We start from the raw sequence: 12,069 nt of genomic DNA, 5'->3' as shown, positions 1-12,069 counted from the left end.
GGGTGCAGAAAATAGGAAATGATACCTTTATAAAGTTCTGGGAGCTCAGACATTTATTTAGAGCTCAGCTGTGTGCTAAGGACCCTGCTGAGGTAGCTTTGAATCAATAAATCCCATTGTCATGTCTCAGTCTTCCATTTTTAGTTTGGCATTGCAGAATCTTTCAAGCCATCAATCAAATACAATTTAATATTTATAAAAATCTTAAAACTCTTAAGCAGAAATATTAAAAATATACTCCCGGAAGTAATGGCTACATAGCATATTATTATTCCTAAGAAACAATAAGAATATGATTAACATAAAATGAATTTCTTCTGTTAGGCAAATGTTAAGAGTTCAGGGTTCTACACTGAAGGTAACCCTAGAACACACAAAATACTAAAACAAAATTAGAAAGGTGAAAAAAATCTTAAGAAAAAAATCAAAAGAAAAATGAAAATACAATTTTAAAATATAACAAAGCAATCAGAATTCCTAAAATTGAGAGTGATAAACAATTCTTATTATCAAATGATACACTAGAAGTTGAATGGGGACCTGTTATCCAAATTTGTTTAAAAACAGGAAAGGCTTGCTTCCCTCCCCCCATTAATGTCTCATTTATTAAGGAAAATAAAAAGGCTCTTCGAATACCACTATAAAATGTACATTTTTCAAACTAGATTAGTATATATGGGTCTTCATTATACTACTATTTCTAATTTTTGACAAAGCATTAAAGGCTTTTGAGGCAAGTGGCCAGTCCTATGTATGTCAACATGTGTGACAGTATATAATGATGTTCCTTTTCTCATTCTTATCTTGTCAGGGGTCAATTTATAATCTTTTCCTTTTTCCTCTGCCCTAATTCAAGTATGCTCCCAGCTAAGGCTTTAACTTTTACTGGTATAACTATTTCTCACTTTCATGCATCATCTCTTTGCCTTATATCAGCTGTGACTTCTGTCCTGAGGAATACTGAATCTCCAAACATATTCCATATGTAACTACTTTCAGTACTTCTCTCACCTTCCATTCATAGTTTTATTCTATACCTAGATTAATCTTTCTGAAAAATAGCTTTCACTCTAAGAAACAATTTCCTTAGTATAACATAAGATTATCTATCCAGTTTTAAAACTTACTGCTTTCATTCTTACTTGCACCAAACTGATTTGAACTACTTACTCATCCTTCCCTGAGTAGACCTCACCATTCTCTTCTGCTCTTATGCTAGGGGCTTTCTGTTCTCTATTACCCAAACTTTTTCTTTCATTGCTATTGCCCTTGAGCACTTCGTGAACTATTTTAGGCCTTGACAATCCATTCTCTTCCCATTAATTTTAATATGTATATTGCCTATCTTCTGCATAAGATCTCTAGACTCTTTAGCTAGGGTAGGACTTGACTAGTAGGTGCAAGGCCCTTGATTCAGTCACCAGCACTGGAAGAAAAAATTTAAAAGTACACAGATATTCATAGCATTATTCATAATAGTCAAAAAGTTAAAGCAGAGCCAGGTGCAGTGACTCACACCAGTAGTCCCAATGCTCTGGAGGCTGAGGCAAGAGGATCACTGTAGCCCAGGAGTTTGAGGCCAGACTGGGCAACATAGCAAGACCACTCTCTCAAAAAAATGAAAGAAAAAAAATTATTCTCAACTCATTAAAAGTAAGGACTACATCACATGTAGAATTTGTTGCAAAGTGCTCCCCGTGTGGTAAGCACTAAATAAATCTTATGATTATTTGTAAAATTAGGGAGACAAAAAAATTTCGATTTCTTGCCTTTAATTACCTTTGTGGCTAATTGAAAAAGGTGCTCTATAATAAAAGGGGCAATGATGAAATATATAGAGAGACTTTAAAAATAGTTGTATGAATCTTTATGACTTTTAGGGACACTGTTCTTTAAAGTTTAAATAAGTTTAAATAGACACTCTACACAGCATTGAGATTGAGAAGTGTTTTAAATCTCTTTAGTCTATTTAGTCTCATTTATAAAGCTGAAGAGTAAGAAAATAGATCCTGAAAAATCCATCTGACCGTGTGAAAGGACTGAAGAGGCCTAAGCAAAATCTAAAAATTGAACTAAATTTTAAATTTTACTGAGTTCTCATGGGCTGCACAAATTATTTGGAGTGGTAGGTTTACTAAATAAATCCTCATCTCTAGTGTATACTATCATAGTTCCTGTCTATGATGAGGTAAAAATATAAGTATAAATGAATTTCTAAAACCATATAAATTGAAATCTAGATGTTAATTACATTTCACTATTGCTATATAACAAATTACCCCATAACTTGATAAAAATGAATATTGTGTTTATTATCTTGATTTCTACAGGCCAGGAATTCAGGACCAGTTTAATTGAGTGTCTAATGTCCACAAGGTTGTAGTTAAGATGTGACTATAGTCATGTAAAGGCACACTGTCATTTCTCCTACATTCTGTTTGTTAGAGGGAGTCAGTAAGGACTCCTCACACCCAAGGGAAGGGGAATGAGCTTTCATCTTTTGAAGAAAGAAGATTGAAAGAATTTGTGGACATCTTTTTAAAGCACCAGAAAATAAGTACAGCATGCCTAAAGCACTTCAAGAATCATTCGGTTATAGCTTGTTCCTTTGAAGGCTGTTGTTTAGTGTCAAAATGGTTTTTATTTATTTATTTATTTATTTATTCTAATTTATTATACATGACAGCAGAATGTGTTTCCATTTATAGTATACATATAGAGCACAATTTTTCATATCTCTGGTTGTACACAAAGTATATTCACATCATTCGTGTCTTCATACATGACTTAGGGGTAATGATGTCATGCATCATCCTGACTCGGCTGTGTCCCTCAACAATTCCTCCCATGCTCCCCACCCCCACCCCATTATGGATCCACATATCAGAGAAAACATTTGACCTTTAGTTTTGGGGATTGGCTTAACTTCACTTAGCGTGATATTCTCCAACCCCATTCATTTACCTGCAAATGCCATGATTTTATTCTCAAAAGAGTAATATTCCATTGTGTATATACCACAGTTTTTAAATCCATTCATCTATTGAAGGGCATCTAGGTTGACTCAACAATTTAACTATTGTGAATTATGCTGCTATATATATTCATGTGGCTGCATCACTACAGTATGCTGTTTTTAAGTCCTTTGTATATAAACCAAGGAGTGGGATTGCTGGGTCAAATGGTGGTTCCATTCTAAGTTTTACATGGAATGTCCATCCTTCTTTCCAGATTGGTTGCACCAATTTGCAGTCCCACCAGCAATGTATGACTGTGCCTTTTTCCCCACATCCTCACCAACACTTATTGTTGTTTGTATTCTTAATAGCTGCCATTCTGACTGAAGTGTCAAAATGTTAAACTTGCACTTGTATTCCTAATACTGACTCTAAAAGGCAAGTACTTTGTATATTCTGTATGTATGCCAAGTCCCTATTGAAAACAAGCAATTCTCAAAGGAACAAGCTATCACATTCTGAAAATGTGTTTTATCATTTAATAGAAACTATTTTTCTTCATTACGTTCTTCATTAAGCCAGTTTTCATTAGATACCAAACATATCATTTTAAGTCTTTGTGTTCTCATCACAGGTTATTGCTTATAACTCAGAAGGTAAAAGTAATCCGAGTGAAGTAGTAGAATTTACTACCTGCCCTGATAAACCAGGAGTACCTGTAAAACCTTCAGTTAAAGGAAAGATACATTCACACAGTTTTAAAATAACTTGGGGTAAGATATTATGCATATTTGTATATTATTACTTTATTTTTTATTTTTTTTAGTTGTAGTTGGACACAATATCTTCATTTTATTTATTTGTTTATTTACTTATTTACTTATTTATTTATTTTTATGTGGTGCTGAGGATTCAACCTAGCACCTCACACGTGCTAGGCAAGTGCTCTACCACTGAGCCACAACCCCAGCCCCACATTATTACTTTTATATTTGAATAAAATAATTTTAATATGAAGATAGTTTTTAAGATATTTGAAGATGATTTAGATGGGTTGGGCTTGTAAAGGAACCACCATGACTTGGGCTAGAGATAAAATAAAAAGAAACACAAATTTTTAGGCTATAGATGTATAATGCCACAAGATGACCATGGTTTTCAGCCATGCTCAGACTCTGTTCTTTGTATGGTTTAACAGTGTTGTGTCAACCTATAGGAGGAAAAGCCAGACTCAGAATGTTGTTCATTTAGAAGAAAGCAACACTTGGGAAATGAAATTGACCAAATTATGCTGTGTGCATGTATAAGTATGAAACAACAAAGCCTTCTAATATGTATGATTATAATGTACCAGTAAAAAATATTTTAATAAAAACACTTTTACATTCTAAAAAAAAAGAACTGGCAAAGTAGCTTAGTGATAGAGCACTTACCTGTCATTCACATGGTCCTGTTTTTGATCCCCAGCACTGCAAATACTAACAATAACAAGAATAATAATAGAAGAAAACAACACTTATAAATCTACACAACTTCCTGAATTTATTTTCTCACAGTCTAATCATAAGTTCAGTAATTCTGATATAATCTACCAAGTCAATGTAATATGTTTGGTTTTTTATAGTATGTAACAGTGATCTCCTGTTTTGGTATCAGTTTTTCAGTAAGGCTTTGTGATTATAGGGGAAAAAAAGATACTCCAGTAAACTTGTTAGCCCAGATTAGCAGTAAGAAATGTGAGTCATTCATTGAGCATCTTTTTTGTGGAAAGCTTTTTTGTACACTCAATTTTGATACAAGAGGAACTAGGGATCAGATTATGGGCAAGGTAACACTGTGAGATGAAAAATGACTGAATTTGCAGACAAAGTTAACTTGGGTCATAATGCCTCTCAGGAGAAATAAAAAGCACTTATTCGTTTAAAACAGACATTTCTTGAACGTCCTCTTATATACTAGTTAAAGGGGAAAGCAAAGATATAGAAACTTCATCTCTGGCCAAAGAATTCAGACCAATAAAAAAGACTTCAGTGGTAATTATAAAATATCCTCATATTTCAAACCACCATAGAATGAAAGGTGAATGGAATATTGTGTTGTCATTAAAAATTGTTTTTAGAGCTGGGTGTGGTGGTGCATACTTATCATACCAGCAACTTGGGAAGCTAAAACAGGAGGATCACAAATTCAAGTCCAGCCTGGGCAACTTAGCAAGACCCTGTCTCAAAAAATAAAATGGGCTGAGGATGTCTCTTGGGGGCAAAGTGCCCCTTCACTTAATCTCTAGTACCACAAAATAAATAAATAGTATATTAAAATTCTTAGAGGGAACCATATTTATAGTCATGGGGAAAATATGGTAAATTAACTGAAAAGCAGATGACAATAGCATGCAGTAATAAGGTATAGGTATTAATAATTGCTGTGATTTTTTTTCTTTTTAAACAATCTGAGTTTGGTATTCTGTTTATTAGGATTTACTATCATTTTTACATTGTATGAACTTTGCCTGACACCACTTATTTCTTTGGATAGATCCACCAAAAGACAATGGAGGGGCACCCATCAATAAGTATGTAGTGGAGATGGCAGAAGGTTCTAACGGTAAGAATAGCTGTTAAAAATTGATAGATTTATTCTAACTTATTCTAGTGATTTTACATTTTATATCTTTTCTCTGCTTTTCATTTGTACCTTGAAAAGATACTTGCATCACTGTGGACTGTCCTTGATTGTTTGTTGCTTGTTGATAGCAGTTAGAATTTTGTATGTTAATTAACCCACTTCAAATTGTGATCTCCAGAAATACAGTAAATCAAATGTGAAACTGCTGTATTACCTATATTATTATGTTTACATTTTCTTACATTTTTTCTTCATTTGTTTACATTACTCAGTCCCAGAATACCCAGACTAAGTCATTAGATACTATGACATCTTCTAAAGGTAGTTCAGTTAAATTTACAACCATATGTACCAGAGAAAATTTTTTTCTAAAATTTAACTCACATTTTTTTAGTTTTCTTGAATCACACACTTAGCAGCTTTTACTTCTATGAAATGATCTATTTCCTGCCCAAAATGAGAATATATTTTAATTAAGACTAAACTTCCTATGATATTGATTCTTTCTATGCTTTGTTATAATGTTATTACTGGACCAGTAAACACATTTAAAATGTTCAATTAAAAGCAAATTATCAATCTAAGTCAAGTCTGTACAGAGTTACAGAGATATTTCACTTCAACAAAGCTACACATATTTGTCTAGGAAGCTGCACACATAAAGACAATTAGATCATTTCCAGGAAATTTGTAACGAGCTTAAGTTGTTTCTGTCAAATTACATAAACACTTATTTAGTGAAACTAGGATACCTGCCATGTCCATGATAACAAAACGTTAAACATTACCTTGTAGGTGTGTGAACACAATTTTTCTTCTTACAGGAAACAAATGGGATATGATATACAGTGGTGCTACAAGAGAACATCTTTGTGATCGACTGAATCCAGGCTGTTACTATCGTTTACGAGTTTACTGCATTAGTGATGGAGGACAGAGTGCGGTAATGCTTATGTACTGTCTCTGTGGTGTTTAGCTATGCAAACACTAAAGGAAATTTTGTAAAGCTAAATTTTAGGATGATGCTCAGTAACCATACCAAGCAGAAATAGAAATAAAATAATTGTACACTGATTTACAGCCCTATAAACTATGTGTGTCAGGGGAAACTATAAAGTATCATTTAATGTTGTTATATTAAATGTTAAAACGTTTTCTTACTTCAGAAAAGTTGACCATTCTATTATTAGAGACTAAATAACCAAAGTGGATTTAAATGTACATTGATTATATATTAGAAATTTATAATATTCTGGAGGGGTAAATTTTTTATATAAGAATATGAGTTTTTAAATGAATTTACCCAAGAATGATTTCTTGGAGCATTTATAATTATTATTTTTCAAATGGAATTTAACATGAAGTGCTCTTCTAAAAAAAATGAATTATAATCAATTTGTTGAAAATGTGAATATTGTAAGCAGGGGTGCAGTGGCATATGCCTATGATTCCAGGAACTCCAGAGATTGAGGCAAAAGGATCTTAATTTCAAGGCCAGCCTATGAAATTTAGCAAGATCTTGTCTCAAAATAAAAAAATGAAAAGATCTGGAAATGTAGCTCAGTGGTAGAGCACCCCTGGATTCAATTCCCAGTACCACTCCACCCACCCCACCCCCCACATAAAAAAAAAAAAAGACTAAAGAAATAAATGTGAGTATTGTGAAATTGAGTGTAAGTCCTACCCAATAGGCTTGTGATCCAGTTGCTTCATTTTATCCAGTAAGAAAATCTCCCTGGTGCTGGAGGTGTAGCTCAATGGCAGAGCACTTGCGTAGCATGCTTGTGACCCTGGGTTCAATCCCCAGCTCTGCAAAGGTAAAAAAGAAAGAAAAAGAAAATCTCCTTAGGTTTACAAAAACATATACACTGTAAATCCTGTTATGCTAATATAGTATTCTAGCATTCTTATTGTAAGGATAACTTTTTTAATACAGTGATGATCAAATATTTTGTATTTAAAAATAATGTTAAGTGTAAACTTTAATATGGTAGAAGTAAGGAATGTGGCATTGAATTTATATCAGTCTTTTTAAAACTAAGACTTTTAAAAATACATATGGCGTAGAAACTAAATGCAATAGCAAATACCTAGAAAGGTGCCAGATAGCTAGATACATTTTACCTGATTTTGTAAATATTTTTAGGAGGAAATAAAGAAGGAAAATTTCGCTTTCTTTTAATAAATAAGCTAATATTAGGTTTAAAATATAGTAGCTAAAAGAGTCTAAACCTTTTGAAAATAAGACAGGCAGCATTTAAAGAATGTTAAAACATCCCTTCTCAGAAGATATTTTGTGAATCCCTTTGGACAGAATAAAAACTTTTTTTTTTTTTTTTTTTTTTTTTTTTTGGTACTATGGATTGAACTCAGGAACACTTGTCCCCTGGACATTTTTTGTATTTTATTTAGAGACAGGGTATTACTGAGTTGCTTAGCGCCTCACTTTTGCTGATGCTGGCTTTGAACTCGAGATCCCCCTGTCTCAACCTCCCGACAGAATAAAAACTATTATATTATTAATTATATCATGTTGAATTTTGTTTTGTTTTAGGGGGTAGATTTATCTTGTTGGTTTTGTATGTTTGTTTTTGTTTTTGTTTGTAGTACTAGGGATTAAACCCAGCGCCTCAAACATAGTAGGCAAGTGCTGTGCCACTATGTTGCATCTCCAACCCTTTTTATTTTTTACTTTGAGTCAGGGTCCTGCTAACACTGGCCTCAAACTTGAGACTCTCTTACTTCAGTCTCCAGAGTAACTGGAATTATAGCATGTGCCATCACACCCTACTGTTTTTTTAACTATACAAAGAAAGGAAAGGTTTATTGGGGGTTCTTTTTCCACTAACTTCTTTGTGTATCATAGTCACATGATACATGTCTTTGTTTGTATATAAAAATTTTGTTTTAGTGATTTTAGTTATTAGATTTTTATTTTATGCAGAACTTTAGTCCTTTTTAGTTGATAATCAAGTGTAATTTCAAGTAATTGGTATAGTCTTTATGTTTTGTTCTTTTCCTTTACCAAAAGCACTCTGGTTATTTGGTTTGTGGCATTTTTTTGTTTGTTTTGTTTTTGCTTTTGTTTTGGCAGGTCTCTGAATCTTTACTTGTGCAAACTCCAGCTGTACCTCCTGGCCCATGCCTCCCTCCCAGATTACAGGGTAGACCCAAAGCAAAAGAAATACAGTTACGATGGGGTAATTTTCATTTTAGTAATAAATTTTAATTATTAGAACTGAACATGTTCATCTTGTTAAATCACATAAATTTTTCCACACTTAGGACCCCCTCTAGCTGATGGTGGATCACCTATTTCCTGTTATGGTGTAGAAATGTCTCCTCCAGAAAAAGATGAACCCAGAGAAGTATACCAAGGCTCTGAATTGGAATGTACAGTGAGCGGCCTTCTTCCTGGAAAGCTGTACAGCTTCAGACTGCGTGCAGCTAACAAAATGGGGGTGAGAAGAGCATGCTTACTGAATCCTAATTATAATGGTGTTTCATTTTATCATGTATAAACCCACTCATTATTTGGCAATTTTAACACGTGACTCCAGATTTTACAATTATTAATAATATTATATTGATAACAAGAAAAAGTTAGTATGTCCTATAACATGTTAGGGAACCATTATTTTCAAACTTCACTTAGAATTTGTGACACTTGGGGACTGAAGTTGTGGCTCAGTGGCAGAGTACTTGCCTCGCACAGGTGAGGCACTGGATTTGATCTTAAGCACCACATAAAAATAAACAAAGATATTGTATCCATGTATAATAAAAAAAAATTTTTTAAAGAATTTGTGACACTTGAGGAGCTGGGGCTAGGGCTCAGTGGTAGAGTACTTGACTAGCACATATGAGGCACAGGGTTCAATCCTCAGCACCACATAAATAATAATAATAGTAAATAAAGGGGTTTTTTGTTTTGTTTTTAACAAATAATTTGTGATACTTGGGACTTTGGTGGTGCTAAAGTTTATCTTTTAGGCAATGCCAATAAGATTTACTTAAATCTGTAGGTTGATTGTACACAGCATTTACTTCCCATTGAAAACAGTTATAATTTATATTTTGCCTAAGGATGGGGTCTTATATTTTAAGCATTTCTAGTTTTGTATGAGTTATTTTTAAAATATTACCTATGTGTCTATAAAGTTTTATAAAATGGAAAAAAGTGGCAGCTCAGAAGTGCCTTGCCCATAATCATAATCACATACACTAATAAAGATAGAGTGAGCCACAAACTCAGGCTTGTCAGACTCCAGAACCAAAGTTCTTTCCACTCAAGTATAACACTTCTTACCAGGCACAGTGGCGCACACCTGTAACCCCAGCAACGTGGGAGGCTGAGATAGGAGGATCACAAGTTCAAGGCCAGCCTCAGCAAAGTAGCAAGGCCCTAAGAAACTTGGTGAGACCCTGTCTCAAAGTAAATAAAAAGGACTGGGGATGTAGCTCTGTGGTAAAATGTCCTTGGGGCCTTCCTTTTTCCGCCATCTTGGAGCCTGTGGAAGCCTGCTGGGAACAGGACTTCTAAAAGGCAGATATGTCTGGAAGGTTGTGGTGCAAAGCCATTTTTGCTGGCTATAAGTGGGGTCTCCAGAACCAAAGGGAGAACACAGCTCTTCTAAAAATTGAAGGTATTTATGCCAGAGATGAAACCGAGTTCTATTTGGGCAAAAGATGTGCTTATGTGTACAAAGCTAAAAACAACACAGTGACTCCTGGTGGCAAACCAAACAAAACCAGAGTAATCTGGGGAAAGGTAACTCGTGCCCATGGAAATAGTGGCATGGTTCGGGCCAAATTCTGAAGCAACCTTCCTGCTAAGGCCATTGGACACAGAATCCGTGTGATGCTGTACCCCTCAAGGATTTAAACTAATGGAAAATAAAGATGGATTTGTGTTCTTGTTTAAAAAAAAAAAAAAGTATGGCACCTCTTATCTCTCTTCATTAAGGTAGTTTCCCTAAGGACAAAGCAATAATTTCTTACTTCATTTGAGTGACACTTGGTTTTTGTGAACTGTTCAATAATTAAAACTTAATGACAAGTCTCTTTTTCCCGATTTCAGATTTTAGTGACTGTTCTACATTTCATATCCTATCTCCAGCTAAGTTCTGCATTTATATCTGTTAAATTTCTTTTATGGCAAATTTATAGGCTTTTGTGGGCAATCCTTAATGTCATTCTTTTCTACAGGAAGGGCATCATGTGATAGCATGTTTAATACTAACATCTTAATTTATGTTTTCAGGTCTGAGATAGCTTGTCAAAATGACCTTAAATATTTGTTTTCTGTATTTCCAAAGAATATACATTTTTGACCCATCTAGAGCTATTCCACATTTTAAGGTGTAATTTATGCTTGCCATCCCCCATGCCTTTAATTGGTATCCATTTCTTCAGTCTTTACATAATTCCTTCCTTTTTTTGTTTTTTTGTTTTTGTGGAGCACTACCGGGGACTGAAACTCAGGGGCATTTAACCACTGAGCTGCATCCCCAGCCCTTTTTAGAGACAGAGTCTCACTGAGTTGTGTAGTGCCTCGCTTTTGCTGAGACTGGCCTTGAACTTATGATCCTCCTGCCTCAGCCTCCCAAGCCATTGGGATAACATGCATGCGCCCCCGAACCCGGCACATAATTCCTTCTTACTTCACCTACTCAATTCCCTAATGCCTTGTGCTTCTTACACAAAACAATTCATGAGGGATTGGGGTTGTGGCTCAGTGGTAAGGCACTTGCCTCAGCACCACATAAAAAATAATAAAATAAACAAAAAAAATTATGAAAGGAATAAAGTGCAGGAGAAGAAAGCATGGTAAATGAAACTGTAAAATTCCCCACTCATTTACTTCATAATTATTAAACCTTTTTCTTTTCTGTGATTACTTATAGATTTTCTGACCAAAGTAATCTTGAAAGACAGGGAAGATGAATTTAATTATTAATGAATCCTTAAATATGGAATTCTATGCAATCAGTAGACTTTATTAATAAAGGGCGAAAAATGAAAATGCTGGTTATGTTGTTTTTCTAGTTTGGACCATTTTCAGAAAAATGTGATATTACTACAGCCCCTGGGCCACCGGATCAATGCAAACCCCCACAAGTGACATGCAGATCTGCAACTTGTGCACAAGTGAATTGGGAGGTATTGTAATTTCTATTGGCGTATGTTTACTTTCTTAAGTGACTGGAATTAATAGTTTATATAAAAGAATAGATACTTTTCTTTTTTGCCTCCTAAATTATTACACTTTGAGTAAGTCCTGGTTAAATTTATATGGTACAAAGTGAATTTTGTTTCCTCTTTGAAACATTTGAGTAAGGTATATCTTCATTTCAAGTTCTTGTTCATGATGTGCTTTATGTTTTTATCAAAGGCTTTGTCTCAGTGCTGAATTCCTAGTTCAGCCAATAGTGAACTTAATGTTCAGAACAAACATTCATAAGGAATTACTATAATACTATTTCTC

At 34.2% G+C, this 12,069-nt stretch overlaps 1 protein-coding gene and 1 pseudogene across 2 annotated transcripts in view; both read left to right on the top strand.

The window, feature by feature from the left end:
* Fndc3a (fibronectin type III domain containing 3A) overlaps positions 1–12,069 on the top strand; it is a 161,204-nt gene that overhangs the window by 133,981 nt on the left and 15,154 nt on the right. For both annotated transcript variants that reach the window (XM_026393672.2, XM_026393673.2), the window contains 6 exons: positions 3,592–3,730; positions 5,493–5,561; positions 6,407–6,525; positions 8,677–8,782; positions 8,868–9,043; positions 11,631–11,744. In XM_026393672.2, coding sequence (XP_026249457.1) covers positions 3,592–3,730; positions 5,493–5,561; positions 6,407–6,525; positions 8,677–8,782; positions 8,868–9,043; positions 11,631–11,744 — 723 coding nt within the window. The remainder of the gene's footprint in view (positions 1–3,591; positions 3,731–5,492; positions 5,562–6,406; positions 6,526–8,676; positions 8,783–8,867; positions 9,044–11,630; positions 11,745–12,069) is intronic.
* On the top strand, positions 9,724–10,467 carry LOC113186269 (large ribosomal subunit protein eL33 pseudogene; annotated as a pseudogene).

Source organism: Urocitellus parryii, chromosome 2, assembly GCF_045843805.1.
Source record: "Urocitellus parryii isolate mUroPar1 chromosome 2, mUroPar1.hap1, whole genome shotgun sequence".
In the NCBI taxonomy this organism is placed as follows: Eukaryota; Metazoa; Chordata; class Mammalia; order Rodentia; family Sciuridae; genus Urocitellus; species Urocitellus parryii.
The sequence above is the reverse complement of the archived record's forward strand: the minus strand, read 5'-3'. Positions and strand labels throughout refer to the sequence as shown.